The sequence below is a fragment of the Haliotis rubra genome, unplaced genomic scaffold, assembly GCF_003918875.1.
Source record: "Haliotis rubra isolate DU_JTF1 unplaced genomic scaffold, ASM391887v1 Scf756, whole genome shotgun sequence".
Lineage (NCBI taxonomy): Eukaryota > Metazoa > Mollusca > Gastropoda > Lepetellida > Haliotidae > Haliotis > Haliotis rubra.
Genome location: NW_025767475.1, coordinates 216,224 through 233,546, shown reverse-complemented (window position 1 = coordinate 233,546; position 17,323 = coordinate 216,224). Strand labels below are relative to the sequence as shown.

General features: G+C 40.7%; 1 protein-coding gene across 1 annotated transcript in view; it reads left to right on the top strand.

Moving 5' to 3' along the window:
- Positions 1–14,687, top strand: part of LOC124260225 (polypeptide N-acetylgalactosaminyltransferase 5-like) — a 142,881-nt gene extending 128,194 nt beyond the window's left edge. Inside the window, exons 6-11 of the mRNA XM_046694484.1 lie at positions 8,972–9,089; positions 9,716–9,901; positions 10,270–10,401; positions 11,727–11,819; positions 12,574–12,699; positions 13,845–14,687. Coding sequence (XP_046550440.1) covers positions 8,972–9,089; positions 9,716–9,901; positions 10,270–10,401; positions 11,727–11,819; positions 12,574–12,699; positions 13,845–13,985 — 796 coding nt within the window. The 3' untranslated portion in view covers positions 13,986–14,687. The remainder of the gene's footprint in view (positions 1–8,971; positions 9,090–9,715; positions 9,902–10,269; positions 10,402–11,726; positions 11,820–12,573; positions 12,700–13,844) is intronic.
- Positions 14,688–17,323: the final 2,636 nt, after the last annotated feature.

Genomic DNA, 17,323 nt, shown 5'->3' with positions numbered 1-17,323 from the left:
CTGTTCTTGTAGAATATAATATACGCGGTATTTCAGACCCCGGATCTCCCAAGCTGCTTGTGAGGCGCTAAAGGGTTACCGGTCATGTGTCTTATCCCATGGGAACAAACTCACTTGCCTAGGGTGAGATCACATATGTCACATATGCCAAACACTATATGTTGCAAAATGAATTTACATTGATTGATGATGACTCTAATAATATTCTAAATAAAGAGATAACAAATAAATGAAATAACAAATGCATCATCAGCTTTAAAACTTGGCAAAGCATGTGGTCCTGCTGGACTACCTCCAGAAATGTGGAAACACGGAGGTAATATTTTACTACCTTATTTGCATGTACTAATTGTATTGTTTAACTCGGGAGACTTTCCTTCTGCTTGGTCACAGAGTATTATCTTCCGACTTCACAAGAAGGGGAACAGAAATGATGTTAATAACTATAGAGGTATTTCCTTGATGGACATATGCGGAAATATATTCACTTATATTTTAAATGAAAGACTGAAAGCATTTGTTGATGTGTATAATTTAAATCCAGAGTGTCAAGCTGGATTCCGCTCAGGCTATTCAACTGTTGATAATGTTTTTACCTTACATGCATTAATTCAAAAATACTTGTCCAAGTCTAAGGGTCGATTTTATTGTTTATTTGTTTATTTTCATAAAGCATTTGATTGTGTAAATAGAGATCTATTATGGTAATACTATGTTCTTTGTCAAAACAATATTCGTGGTAAAATGCTTTCAATAGTGCGTGATATGTACAATAAATCAATTTCAGCTGTAAAACTATCAAATTCTAGCATTTCAGAATAGTTCAATTCCTTGAGTGGTGCACGACAAGGATGTATACTCAGTCCATTATTATTTAGTAAGTTTGTAAAACAACTTGAAGAGGATCTTACATCGTATGACGAAAGAGATATTTTTGTTGGAGAAGAATTTTTAGAGCTCTTTTTATTATTCTATGCTGATGATTTATGTATATTTTCTGACACAGTTATAGGTTTACAAAAAAAGATTAATATTTCATCCAAATTGTGCACAAAATGGGGCTTAAAGGTTAATTTTACAAAAACAGAGATAATTGTTTTTCGCAACGGAGGTATAGTGAAGAAGACCGAAAAGTGGATGTTTAACCATGTGAAGTTGAAAACTACATGCTATTACAGCTATCACGGTATTTTATTTTCCAGCAGACTATATTGGTCAAAAGCAGTCCAGACTCTCGTTCAGAAAGCTAATAAAGCCCTTTTCCCAATTAAACAGCTTCATCATAAAATGAAAAATCTTTCTCCTACTGTCTTATTTCAAATGTTTGATACACAAATTAAGCCTATCTTATTATATTGCTCGGAAATATGGGGTTTTCAAGAGTGGCTAATGCTAGAAAGATTTCATGTAAAATACTGTAATTATGTTCTTGGTGTTGGTATTACCACAAGAAACGCAGCTGTTTTATCTGAATGCGGTCGTCATCATATATGTTGTGATACTATAATAAGATGTGTTAAGTACTGGTGTACATTCTTAATTATGGAAGAGACTAGACATCCAAAACAAACCTATATTATGTTAAACAGAATGGACGATATTAACCGCAAGTCATGGATTACTGAAGTGAGGAAATTAAATTATATTTATGGGTTCAGCATGGCGTGGGAGTTTCAAAATATTGTTAACACTGACTTATTTTTTAAACAGTTTTCTCAACGAGTTAAAGATTGTAGCATCCAGTGTATAGTTTCTATGTTAAATGAACATTATAATTTAGAGTTCTATTCATGTGTCAAAAGTACGTTTAATATGGAATCATACTTATCAACATTATATAACAAAGATTTAAGAAGATTTTTATCTCTTTTCAGATTCGATGAATGAAATATTATGAGGAATACAGGTAGAAGAAATAATATCCCAAGAGAATTAAGATTTTCCAATTTTGTAAGAACATTTTAGAAGATGAGGTTCATTTTATGTTTATTTGCCCACAATATGATGATTTAAGAACAGGATACATGTTAAATATTGACTGTAAAGATAGAAACTCTCTAATTCGCCTTCTTCAAAATGAAAATAGCAATTATTTATATATGTATGCAAATTATATTACGGAAGCGTTTATGCGACGTAGCGCATTATTATTTTGAATATATAAAAATATGTTCTAGTTATTGTGCACATCATACCTTTTGTATTGTAATATATATTGTACATGGGCCTGTAGCCTTTCTACTGAATAAAGTTATATATATGCTTAATTGTGGGGCAGGATTGACGTCTCCAGAATCTCTTTCTCCTATTTGGAGAATAAATCATATCCGCGCGTTCATGATTCGCTATTAAACAGTGATAATGCCATGTATTCACACGAATGCTAATAGGCGCCGACCAGCATAGAGTCATATAACCCTTATATAGAACAGGGGGCGGTGGGGTAGCCTGGTGGTTAAGGCGTTCGCTCGTCACGCCGAAGACCCGGGTTCGATTTTTGGTGTCCCCCTCCGTGATATTGCTGGAATATTGCTAAAAGCTGCGTAAAACTAAACTCACTCACTCACTTTTATAGTACATTGAGTGGGTGTTTCTCTCATTTGCCGATATTATCATTTTTTTACCACGTCCTATCATGGAATAATCGGACGAAGAGTTTACAGTTAAAATATGGTGATGATAATCAAAGATAATGATGAGTTATAAAACAAGGGTATTATCTGCGAGTGTTATCTACAAACTTTCGCCACATTTGCATGTATCAGTTAGCAACTAAATTCAACTCAATACCCATATGTAATATGTAGTGTATTCCGATAATGATTATGACATGTGTTCAGTACTTCATATTCTCTCCTCATACACACGATCCATCAATACTGTGTTCGACACCAGTCTGCATCAGCTGCAAATGGTATAGCACTGCTGGGTAGTGTAACACGTGCTCAGTTAAATCGCCCTATCACAAGTTATCGACAACAAGCCATCTGAAATGTGTACCCTTACTGTGATCGAAGGGCTGCTCATTGTATGATCTGACATCTGCTGCCGGCTCTCACAACACTCCCCAGGTAATATGTCAAAAACTAAGTATTAATATTTGGAGGACGTTCTAAGTAGGTCGTATGATGTGAGGTAATTATATACCGATGCACTTTAATTGTGATTGTTTGTTATTTTGCTGCATGATCTAAACTATTCATAACTGTATTTCTTCAACATAATAGCATTCCCATTGGTAATTTGATTTATATATTCAGGATGTGTGAAATGATCCCTAATGGCAGACACCATGTTGGCGATGTCGATACACTAGAGTTATGATACAGCCATATATCTGCACACAACAGGTAATTATATTTACGACCTGACCTCTAGGATTTGCCAAAGCATTTGGAGTCGGATTCGTGAAATAATTCAAGAAGTCGATAACTTCAACTGGGGATAATACCGCTCCGTGAGTTAACATATCCGTTGATGTTGACATTGAAACTTCTATACGAAAGACGTCGTTTGCCCAGCGTAGATGTGTTCAGGATACGTATGATGTTTGTAAGGGGCAGACATATTTCTTGTTTCGTCCCTGCAGTGAGCTGATAATTAATAATGTTTTCACCACATCTTGAAGCTGGCGTAGTGTTTATTATGAGGCGATTGCGGCTTCGAATACTCAAGGCTTTTGTGTTCTGTATGCTCTTGTTATTTATATTTACCACCAGAAGACTGGTGCAGACTGTGGACAGTCAGTATTCAATATATACCAGTGAGAAAATAATTGACAATCAATTTGACAAAAGTGTCTTCAAAGCTGTACACAAACCGGACGACATCGGTGCTGTAGTGATAAGAGATACGTTACATATAAGCAGTATACGCGCTCTCGGGCCGGGGAACGTTGTAAATGAGTCAGACATACGCAACAGAAATATATCGATCCTTGGAAATGCCGATCAAAAGGAGATACAAGGATTGGATAGAAGCAGCCAAAAACACTTGCCAGTGGACAGGGAGGAAGTCAAACAGACGCAGAAAACAGGGAACCTAGAGTATTACGTGGAGGAGTACGGAGGAGATGATAGTAAGGTTACATATCCGCCATTTGTGGAATACAGTCCGGAGAATGGTCCAGGTAAGGGAAAAGTGTTTGATACTTTACACGGGAAGATGCGAGGGACCATCAAAACGTTTTAGCCTAAAATACTTCTGATATGTGCATGATAAAATAACTGTATGATATTGAAGAATGGTTTGTATCATTCACATATATACGTAATACTGACATATAGTAAGAACCGGGTAACATAATACTGACATATAGTAAGAACCGGGTAACATAATACTGACATATAGTAAGAACCGGGTAACATAATACTGACATATAGTAAGAACCGGGTAACATAATACTGACATATAGTAAGAACCGGGTAACATAATGCTGACATATAGTAAGGGGTGACATATAGTAAGAACCGGGTAACATAATGCTGACATATAGTAAGAACCGGGTAACATAATACTGACATATAGTAAGAACCGGGTAACATAATGCTATCTCCAATAACAACTTGTCTGTGTCTTTTCATAAACCATTTTCAAATGCATGGCGCTACTACCCATATAGAGACTGGATGTCAGTGATTGTTTCAGTCTTGTAATGTAATTCTAGGTGAATGGGGAAGTGCCTTCAAATACCGAGCTACTGGGCAGGAACACGACCAAAGCGACGAAGGATGGAGGAGAAATAGCTTCAACCAGTTGGTGAGCGACCGTATCTCCGTTCATCGACGTCTACCAGATTACAGACAAGATGAGTAGGTATCTCAGGCATGGCATCATTAGCTTCATCAGCTCTACCATGCAGTTTTACATGTGATGCTGTGCGATGTCTGTTGATCACTGGATTGTCTGGTCCAGACTCGATTATTTACAGACCGCCGCCACAAAGCTGGAATATTGCTGAGTGCGGCGTAAAACTAAACTCACTCACTCACTCACTGTGCGATGTCAGAGTGTATCCTGATTTCTTAATAATGTTATAACACTGTATCTGTTGTTCTTATATTATGCCTAATTTGATTATCACTAAATTCTCAGTTCCTGAAAATAGGGCTTCATCAATCAGTTTGTTGTGGCTTTGAGATTCCACTATTCACCATATCTTCTCAGGTGCAAGTCACGTGTGTATCCGGCCGACCTACCTCCAGCAAGTGTCATCATCTGTTTCCATAACGAGGCTTGGTCCACTCTCCTCAGATCCGTCCACAGCGTCCTTGACCGCTCTCCCGAACATCTAATTAAGGAAGTAATTCTGGTGGACGATGCATCAACACAAGGTATGCTAACAACAACACGTTCAAGACTCCACTGCAAAGTCGTGAAGGATATGATCAATGATTTGTTTCGATGCCTTAAGGGGGTTTATCTGCTCTCCTCCTCCACTGACAGTGCTCTAAACCGAACCCTGCACATCTCAGAATAGAAAACAATGCTTCCATACAACGAAGACATATACACATAACATGTGTTCCGATTTGATCTAAGTAAGCCATTTGTATCCTTAAATTTTATCAGCATTTTATCACGAACTAAATGTAATACCTCTCACCTACGCTATAATTACCTTCAAGGGCAAACCAGGGGCGGTGGGGTAGCCTAGTGGTTAAAGCGTTGGCTCGTCACGCCGAACACCCGGGTTCGAATCCCCACATGGTACAATGTGTGAATCCCATTTCTGGTGTCCCCCGCCGTGATGTTGCTGGAATATTGCTAAAAGCGGCGTAAAACCAAACTCAGTCAGTCAGTCATGGGCAAACAAAAATATTAGCTCGAAAATGTTGCCCAAATGCTTAAGTTTCCTGTGTCGGTTCAGGCTTTCCCAAAGCAATGAGTGTGTGGATTGAACGCTCTGTTAGACAGTACTCCAGTGGCATGAGAGGAAGATCGAAGTGTATCAAGGTTCATCCGTTTATAACTTTGTTAAAAGCAGGTTTACGGATATAGGGCTGACAAACCTGGAAACAGATTCATATTCGGCGAGACCAGGGACTGGAACTCACGTGTGTTCCTTGGGGCGTGGTCTTGTCTCCAATGCCTCATCACATATTAACCTGACACAATTGGCACTTCACTAACTCACTTATGTTTTATCTTACCATTTGTTAATGTTTCTATCGTTTTCATGTATTTGCTGACACGCAGTGAACCTTGCTTCTGGACAAGTGAATGGGCAATCGTGTGAAGAGAGGAGGTTACTCCCCGTATAGCAGTCCATTATCCTGATGGCGTTTGAATGGATATAATGTTTGAAAATGATACGGGGGAATAGCACTAAAAGGCCCTTTGATGTTTATAACTTCAGATCACCTCATGGCGCCTTTAAAAAAGTACATGTCAAAACTGGAAAAGGTTAAGATTGTTAGACTCAGGAAGCAACGTGGTCTAATCACAGCGAGACTCATTGGAAATGAAGTGGCGGTTGGACCAGTGCTGGTGTTTCTTGACTCGCACATCGAATGTTTTCCAGGTAATGATATACTATTTCTATTAAAGTAGTGATGAAAGTTACAATTCGAAATAGGTGTCATGTGGATTAGAAAGTGGCTGAGAAATTGGATTGTTTGTATGACAGTATGTATAATATATACACGACAGGGATTTCCTTAATGCTTCAGCTATGACGTCAGAGAGAACAGTAGATACATACGCACATGTATCCACACAGACACACACACGCGTGCACGCACGCGCACACGCACACACAGTCACTGTTACACGCACACATATTGTAACTGGCGAAAACCCCACAGACAACTTCAGTCCCCATGGTCCCTAGTATGGTGAACTACCTTCAGCTACTGGTGATCTATAGCCTATTTATATATTGTGTTGTCCTCTATAGTTAAAATGTTTTAGATTTAATTACTAGTTTTACATTTATGTGTGATATTCTATTTGTTTTACTGTCCTTCGTTGACAGGATTTTATACTTTATCTTTAATTATTGTTAATATATATGTTGTTTTAGTCACGATATGGCTGAAATATTGCCAAAGTAACTTTAAATTATAAGTCACTCACTCACTCACAGACGACTTCAAAGTGATATGCTTTCGATATTCTACAATGCAGAGGTGTGATTTTTGGGCCACAAATACAGGCAGTACACCTTACGTCATAGGAAGTGTTATAGTCAATAGATTCACCATGACGCGCGATACACTGTCCATCCATTGGAGTATCAAATCGACTGGGTTGTCTATCACTTCCAGAGACAGGTTCACGGATGATACGTGAATCATTTGTTTCATCCATTGATGCCACGCTGCCCTTCGTAACCTGCCAAACATCCACGACCACATTGGTGACTGGTGAAGCGGCAGAAGAATCAATCACTTGGATTTTTCTTTCTGTACTGACGTAGTAGTCGTAACGTCTACTTGCACTTTGCCGTCGTCTCCTGAAGAGTCCTTTCGTGGCCTCCCCAGTTACTAGGGAGATACTCAAGGACAGACTGGACATTGCACAAAACAGCATAATGCTACGGTCAATGGTGTTGCTGCAAAACACCCATCCAAACAGCCACCACCCCCCACACACGTACAACCCCACATGCATGCATGTGTCTGAGTGGAGTATTCATGCTTAACTGCGGCATGGTATCTCAGTGAGCTAGCACTATAAAACCAGCTTAAGTCTGGGCTAGTACAAGCAGCCACACATACACACGCATGCACGTCGTCCTATGAGTGAAATATTCTTAAGTACGACGTTAAACCCCATTTCACCTTACCTCTTGACATCAGACCAGCATGTGTTTCCTGTTTCCAGGCTGGTTAGAACCACAGCTCGAAAGGATCCGGACCAATCCAAGGAACGTTCCCTTTCCTCATATCCATGTTATAAGCGCGGACAACTTCGGGACAGGTATGACCAGCAAGTTAAGGCACTATGGGATATTTACCTGGAAGGTGCTTCTCTTCACCTGGGGAATATCGGCAACAAGAGTAAGAGACAGATGACATCGCCCAACGGCCCTATTAGGTAAGTTCTTCCACACGCATAGATTGAAAAGAGTACTTCAGTTCCACAATGTTTGTGATGATGAAGCGTTCTACGCCACGTGGCAGTCACGCAGAAACATTTGTTTTGCTGTGCAAACGTAGGAATTCAGTTAATGTAGGGTAGACCTAAGCTGATATTTACCTCAAATGGAAACGACAAAACCTTTCCATGTTCGTAAGAAACATCAAATGTCGATTGTACATTTCTGACTATATCATTAGCATGTATTGTTTGACGTCACCTTAAGCAGTATTACATCTGTACGGTGCGGCGCGGTAAACAATCGCGGCTGGACCAGACAATCCAGTGACTGAAACTATGAGATACGGTGACAGCAGGTGTTTATGAATCACTATCAAGTAGGGATAATACCAGGTGTTAAAGAAAAGGAGAACGTATTCTGCCAAACCGGTGGCACCCGTCATGAATGAGTGAGTGAGTGAGTTTAGTTTTACGCCGCACTCAGCAATATTCCAGCTATATGGCGTAAATAATCGAGTCCGGACTAGACAATCTAGTGGCCAACAGCATGAACATCAATCTGCTCAACTGGGAACCGATGACATGTGTCAACCAAGTCAGCGAGGCTGACCACCCGATCCCGTTAGTCGCCTCTTACGACAAGCATAGTCGCCTTTTGTGGCAAGCATGGGTTGCTGAAGACCTATTCTACCCCGGATCTTCACGGGTCCACCCGTCATGAACATGTGCAAAGGTTTGTCAACTGTTTACCTGAAAAATAATATATCGGGAACTATAAACTATACTGTCAAAACAAATCCTGGTTAATTAAGATACCCACGCACATGCTGAACTCGGCTTAGGCCAGGTTCCGAAGACAGTTGGAACTTTCTGTACATCGTCAATTTTCTCTCCCTCGAACTATTGCCTGTTTCTTGTTGCTCTGCAGATCTCCTACTATGCCTGGTGGGTTGTTTGCTATAGACAAAAAGTGGTTTACTACACTTGGGACGTATGACCCGGGGCTCTCGTTCTGGGGCGGTGAGAACATGGAGCTGTCTCTCAAAGTAAGCTTTGCTTTCACAGACATTCTTTAAAGAAATGAAACGCACTGGAGCATTTACATTTAAATTATTTATGAACCATCTAGACAAAATGGACGTTTAGCATTGAAGGACGTTACTTTCGTATTCTTGAATTGGTATGATGCACAAACGGAACCGCTATAAGACCGTAACAGATTCAGTGGCTAACTGTGATGGTACAGGGCTCGATGTTCCAAACACGAAGATCTGACTTAGTGATGGTTCTGAGGAAACAGACAGCGAATAGTTATATCGACCAGTTACTTCAATTGCACCTTCTTCCGATTATCAACCATCAAGATTTGTATCAACAAGTTAGCTTACCCCTCGCACATCTGAGACACTGTCCATAATTCAGTGGCCATTGTCATGCCGCGATACCTTCAAGTGTGTACTGTAATAACACTCTGTGTATATATGGAATGTGTCGACAACTGAATCGCTACCCGTCTTCTTGTTAGTAGTTAGCGTTACTCACAAAAGGCCGCTATTAGAGAACCTCGTCTAAAGCAAATGGTTATCCAATCAGAAAGAAACACGTATGAACTATATACATTTTTACTTTTTGTGGGTAGACAATGTTGGTGAATTACATCCACTTGTTTCAGACGTGGATGTGTAACGGAACCTTGGAGCTGCTTCCTTGTTCACACGTGGGGCACATCTTCCGCAGAAAGAATCCGGTCAAATGGAAGGAAGGCGGTAACCCTATTTTGACCAATTCTTTGAGAGTTGCTGAGGTCTGGCTGGATGAATACAAGCACTTGTTCTACGAACAGACTTCATTGCTTCAGGTGAATTTCATGGACAAAGATTTGGAAAACATTTGTTTATTTTAAAATCAATGCTGTTAATGTAACTGAACTTTTATTTTTTTCTGATTGATTCGTCAATTTGTTTAATTGTCCTCTGATTTATAGATAACCTCCGAAATGACCCACCATGTCTCTTCGATCTCGGCAGGTATTTGTTCAAAAAGGAAAAGTATGTTGCATCGAATCATTGCAATAACTCTTAAAACTTTATATCTCTACAACTGATGGCTTAGGATAAAATGCATAACACAGGTTTAGGTAATTGAAGATGGCTGGAATTCTCACACCTAAGAAACCATTTGCGTTTCTGTTAAGACAGATCAACACTGCATATGACCTTCTTTCAGGGACGGCATGAATACGGGGACATTAGCGACCGGAAGAAACTGCGGGACAGTCTTCATTGTCATGACTTCCGCTGGTATATAGAAAATGTGTATCCGGAAATTCCGTTACCCGTGTTATTGAATGTGGGAGAGGTAAGAGCACTAACATCAACCTTGTTTTATTCCTCTAGGGCGGTGGTGGAGCCTCCTGGTTAAAGCGTTCGGGTTCGATTCCCCACATGGGTGCAATGTGTGAAACCCTTTCCTGATGTCCCCCGCCGTGATGTTCCTGGAATATTACTAAAGGCGGTGTAAAATCACTCACTCACTCACGACCACTTTCACTTTCACTGACAATCGGTCTTGACATCAGTCATGACATTCAATTACTTGTATTCACATACAATCAAGAAACTTGTCAAAGTGGTAATTAAAATCAGTATAAACATTTTACCGAGAAGAACGTTAGATGCATAATTGAAAACAATCCAGATCTAGTTAAGGCCTATGCCTATGTCTCGGACTGTACAAATGGCGGATATGTTATAGTACTGCCCTCTCCTCTCCTCCATATAATATTCCACTCCGTGTCTGTTGTCCAATTTACGGAGTTTCTTTGCCTGGATGCACTCTTCTCTGGTTATTTCTCACCATTGTGTAAACCTCTTTCTGATGAGCATTTTCATTAGCGGCATTCCGACCCTTCTCAGTTCTCAGTGGAAAATTTCCCATTGTCAAAGGTACAAATTATTCACGGAAGCTTGCAGCGGTACGTTTGTTTAATATATGCATTACTCCACGAGGCAGTATACTACAGCATGAAATATCTGCATCTGATGGCGCTTCATCTTAATGATGAAGTGAAGAACAAGAGCTGTCATTAACACACAGTAACTCACTGCCGGTCAACAAGGAAAGGTCTGGCGTAAAACTATATTCCATCATTCACTTCTATTCATCTTGTGGGGTGAACCTAGTTAGTACACGTTTGAAATTAACAACTTGCGCCTAGTCAGTGAGACCATACACAACAAGTCTCGGTTAGATGTCGGTTACTTTATTTCATGAGGAAATCATGATTTACGTGATTTCGTCATTGTGCAGTCGTGTAAAAGTTGGTCCCAATATTACGGGAATCGAATACCACTGTTTACAGGCCCGTGATGAACAAGGAAACTTGGTGCAATGGTTCCCGAATTCTGCATTTTGAATGTTTAAATGAACCTGCTTGATTATGACTCAATAATGTTTTTCCTGAGGGATAATGGGGACACCTTGTGGTCATAGTTTTGTCTCCAGATGGTTCAATGTGTAACGTCCATTCTGGTATCAGTCATCTGAGAGAAATGCTGGAAAATGACGGAAAACGTCACAAGACTTTCTAAGAGTCCGTCATTCAACTGGTCTTTGATAAGAACACTATTTGAAGTGTGAATCATTGTGGAACGTCTAAAAATATGAAATGTCGTCTTTGATAGGTTCGCAGCAGTTCCAGCCCAGCGCTATGTCTCGACACTGAAGGACGGAAAACACCCAGTCTCGTTCCTTGTCACGGGCAAGGTGGTAACCAGGTGTGTGAATGTCATGTGGTCTCTTCTGGAACCTTGGAATGAAATACAGTACAAAGTTAGCAAAGAATGGCACTGCTGTTCAGTTATGAATATTGACAATCGCTGGCAGCTGCATTGATGGTACAAATCCAGGTTGTAAACCGTGCAGGAAACAGATGTGTTGTAAGTCTCCACGGTCCCGAGTGTGGTGACTAACTTCAGTTGCTAGTGATCTATTGCCATTTTTTATCTTATCTTTAATTGTTAGTGTATTATTATTTTTTCCTTGATCTAGTTTGAACAAAGTTGTCGTAATCTATTTATTTTACTTTTTTATAAATAATATGTATCTATAATGAATTTAGAACTAGTTTTAGTCACGATGTGGCTGAAATATTGCCGATGTGACATAAATTATTAACTCACTCACTATGAATATTGTTATACATTCTTTATACATTCACAACACACTTACTCCATAGGGCCGACATATTAATGTAAAAAATATCACAATTAATAAAACCAGTATAAGAGAGGCGATGCTCTTTAGCAAATACTTACATTTTCCAATTTCTTCCTTCAGAACATTCAAATAACATCATTATGTATTGGTACTATATGTATCATAGAAAATGAAAATGTTGGCACTGTAAAAATTATAGGCATACGCAAGATCGAGGGTAGGCATCGAAGATAAAAGAGAATAGTGTTTCTGGTATTTATAGTACACAATGAAAATTAATCTTCTCTGCAGAATATGCTTGTTTGTCCTCAGTACTGGAAACTGTACCCCTCTGGGATGCTGCAGAGTTCCAGTGGTCAGAGACTCTGTGTGATGTCCGGCGAGCTAACACAAGACAATTGTTTCTTCGAGAGCAAAAGGATCTGGACATACACTGGTGTAAGAGGATAAAACTAGTCTCAGGGGAATTGAGATAAACTGATAAACTTATTGAGATTGAGATAAACTGACATAGACCTCTTCTTGGGTTTCTGGTTAAAGCGTTGGTTCGTCACGCCATAGACCCGGGTTCGAATCCCCACATGGGTACAATGTGTGAAGCCCATTTCTGGTGTCCCAAGCCGTGATGTTGCTCAAATATTGCTAAAAGCGGCGTAAAACCAAACTCAGTCAGTCAGTCTTGGGTTTCACCAATGTGATAAACATCTACTACGTACCTGAAGCTTAAATACCATGATATGTCGGAAATAGTATTCAAAATGACGTTGAACAATACTCACTAACAAACGTTACATGTTAATCCGATAACACATGAAGAATGTCACAATTGCTTTGTTGAGAAATGATTTTCTTCATACCTGTAATGACAGCGCTTCTAATCGAACGTTTACGTTCTTCACACAGGTAATTTCATAAAACCAGTTCGAAATTTAGTCATTTTCGAAAGCTGTAGTATAATGTTGTTTGTTTGTTTGTTTGTTTGTTTGTTGTTTAACGCCGCACTCAATAATGTGACAGGTATATGGCGGCAGTTTGTAAATAATCAAGTCTGGAACAGACTATCCAGTGATTAACACCGTAAGAATCGATAAACGGGATTGGAATACGATGCCATGTGTCAACCAAGTCAGAGAGTCAGACCACCCGATCCCGTTAGTCGCCTCTTACGGCATTCATGGGTTCCTGAAGACCAACTCTAACCCTGATCTTCGAGGGTAGTTGTAGTATCAACCGAGACTGGGCCTAGTAATGGTTTATAATCTTATGCTTCCATTTACGACCAATGTGTAGTGGTATTTGTGGAAGGTATTCACCCGTTCAACAACGCCCTACAGAGAGAATAGAGTGGTCGATATGCATCAGTCAGCTTCGACTTCAGCGAAGCCCGTCATTAAAGAAACGATATGCATAAACTGTATTTTATCGAACCTGTTGATCTCATAGTTAACTTGAAGTCCAAACTGTGTCTGTTATGACTGAAAGACATCACTCGAATTGTCTTCTGCAAAACCAGCAGGGCAGTCTTTCAACTTGTCTGCAACACGTGGACCTGGTTAACTCTGTATTCTTTTATTTACTTTCAGGATAAGGATCTTCGTCTGACAAAATTAAACATCTGTTTAACGGTTGGAGAAAATTCCAACATTTTCATGACAACTTGCAATGGAAGTGCCAATCAGAAATGGATATTTGAAAAGTCTAAATTTAGACTAAAAACTCGATAGTGTAATCCATAATCACAATAATAAGATGGATGCCTTAAAAAAATGTCATAATCATTGACCTACTTACAGGTCGCCTGGAGTGAATGGCTGTATATAATTGTGCAACAGAGTAACACCGAATGTTTATATATTGTTCCCGGTGGAGGAAGAGGAGAGAGACAAAATACTTAGGAATTCGAAAGAATAAGAGTGCGAATTAATCGCATATTTTCTTGGTAATGATGTGAAAGAAAATGGTGTTCCATACCGGTGTAGCCTCAAGAATCATTTGGAAATAATGATGCATCGCTGTCGATGTTTAGTAACTGTAGCGGTGCAATGCTACACCATGCGGAGACGTCAAAGATTGTAAATAGATCCTAACACAAATAAAGTATTGAACTAAGACGTTGTTTGTTAAGTACTTGACAGATGACCTGATCTTGGTGTGACTTCGTTTGTGTTCGTTGGAGAGTTATTAATGATGTCAGTGATGTGTAGAAGGGGCGAGTGTAGTGTTATGCCACGCTGATCAATATTCGAGTTAAATCAGGGCCCACCCCACAAATAAACTTGACACACTGCATCCTTGAGGAGTGAAGTCCGGATCACCATAGTGACGTGCTAACGCTTTAACAACATGGCTACCCCACCGCCAGCTCAGAAGATGTTGTATACAATGCTGCCCTTTAGCTGGACAATAAACACCATATGTGAATTGTTGGACAAGATTTCCGGGTCGTACAAATCTCTTCAAAGTAATTTTGTTTATTCTGTCTACACGAACATAGTAACTACGAACAATACAAAAACATATGTGTACGTGTTATGGAAATGTTATTTACGTACGTTCATCTAATCTTCATGCAGTTCAAAGAGACCCGTGAAGACCCGGGGTAGAATATTTCTTCGGCAACCCATGCTTGCCACAAAAAGGCGACTATGCTTGTCGTAAGAGGCGACTAACGGGATCGGGTGGTCAGGCTCGCTGACTTGGTTGACACATGTCATCGGTTCCCAATTGCGCAGATCGATGCTCATGCTGTTGATCACTTGATTGTCTGGTCCAGACTCGATTATTTACAGACCGCCGCCATATAGCTGGAATATTGCTGAGTAGGGCGTAAAACTAAACTCACTCACTCACTCACTCACTCAGTTCAAAGACCGCTGCTATATATTGACAAACACGATATGTTGACTACCAATGACGTATCAGAACGCACATGTTACATGTCCGCCCTCACGCCTATCAGACTGTGATAGCTATTGTACAACGTAAATAGCACACATCACATTAACACAGTAAAATCAATCTCACATTGTCACTTGCCTTCATGCTATTCTGACTGAGATGTCCATTTATAGATCTACGTTATCAACAACATGATCACTGGCGCCCACAATGCCTCACGTCAGTGCCCACACCACCATCAAAAACAAAACATTTGATAGTGGGATGGAAACCCAACTCACTCACTCACTAACTACAAGGGTTCATGAGAATTCTCCGTGTGTGTCAAGTTGGAATACATTACTGTTAGTATATATTTATGAATAACACGTGAAGGTCCGGGTTAGACTTGATGTTCAGTAACCCATGATTGTCGTAAGAGGCGACTAACGGGATCGGTTGGTCAGGCTCGCTGACTTGGTTGACACATGTCATCGGTCCACAATTGCGCAGATCGATGCTCATGCTATTGATCGCTGGATTGTCTGGTCCAGACTCGATTATTTACAGACCGCCGCCATATAGCTGGAATATTGCTGAGTGCGGCGTGAAACTAAACTCACTCACTCTCTCACTATTTATGAATAGATCAGTGCAATCAGTAAATACTGATTATTATTCGACTGTATTTGAGGTACGTCGATTTGAGTTGAGAGTGTGAATTGACGATCTGGTAAAATTCTTACTTAGCTGAACTTTTCATTATCAGTCAATACATATACAGGTCAAAATGTGTCCCCAAAGTCAGCATGCAAGAGAGCTAACCTAGTTCACAACGTACCAACACGAAGGCCCCTGAAATATATAAAACAACGAATCATAGTACTGAGTGATTGTTGCAGACATCACCTGCTGTCTTAGATAGTCACACAAATGCTACTGGCCTCGGCAATTTCATCAGCTGGCATCGGCAATTTCTTCAACTGGCCTCGGCAATTTCATCAGTTGGCCTCGGCAATTTCTTCAACTGGCCTCGGCAATCTCTTCAACTCGCCTCGGCAATCTCTTCAACTCGTCTCGGCAATTTCTTCAACTGGCCTCGGCAATTTCATCAGCTGGCCTCGGCAATTTCTTCAACTGGCCTCGGCAATTTCATCAGCTGGCCTCGGCAATTTCTTCAACTGGCCTCGGCAATCTTCAAACTCGCCCTCGGCAATTTCTTCAACTGGCCTCGGCAATCTCTTCAACTCGCCTCGGCAATTTCTTCAACTGGCCTCGGCAATTTCATCAGCTGGCCTCGGCAATTTCTTCAACTGGCCTCGGCAATTTCTTCAACTGGCCTCGGCAATTTCTTCAACTGGCCTCGGCAATTTCATTAGCTGGCCTCGGCAATTTCTTCAACTGGCCTCGGCAATTTCTTCAACTCGCCTCGGCAATCTCTTCAACTCGCCTCGGCAATTTCTTCAACTGGCCTCGGCAATTTCTTCAACTGGCATCGGCAATTTCTTCAACTGGCATCGGCAATTTCATTAGCTGGCCTCGGCAATTTCTTCAACTGGCCTCGGCAATCTCTTCAACTCGCCTCGGCAATCTCTTCAACAGGCCTCGGCAATCTCTTCAACTGGCCTCGGCAATTTCATCAACTGGCCTCGGCAATTTCATCAGCTGGCCTCGGCAATTTCTTCAACTGGCCTCGGCAATTTCATCAGCTGGCCTCGGCAATTTCTTCAACTGGCCTCGGCAATCTCTTCAACTGGCCTCGGCAATTTCTTCAACTGGCCTCGGCAATTTCTTCAACTGGCCTCGGCAATGTCTTCAACTGGCCTCGGCAATCTCTTCAACTCGCCTCGGCAATTTCTTCAACTGGCCTCGGCAATTTCTTCAAATGGCCTCGGCTATTTCTTCAACTGGCCTCGGCAATTTCTTCAACTGGCATCGGCAATTTCTTCAACTGGCCTCGGCAATCTCTTCAACTCGCCTCGGCAATTTCTTCAACTGGCCTCGGCAATTTCTTCAACTGGCCTCGGCAATTTCTTCAACTCGCCTCGGCAATCTCTTCAACTCGCCTCGGCAATTTCTTCAACTGGCCTCGGCAATTTCTTCAACTGGCCTCGGCAATTTCTTCAACTGGCCTCGGCAATTTCTTCAACTGGCCTCGGCAATTTCATCAGCTGGCCTCGGCAAT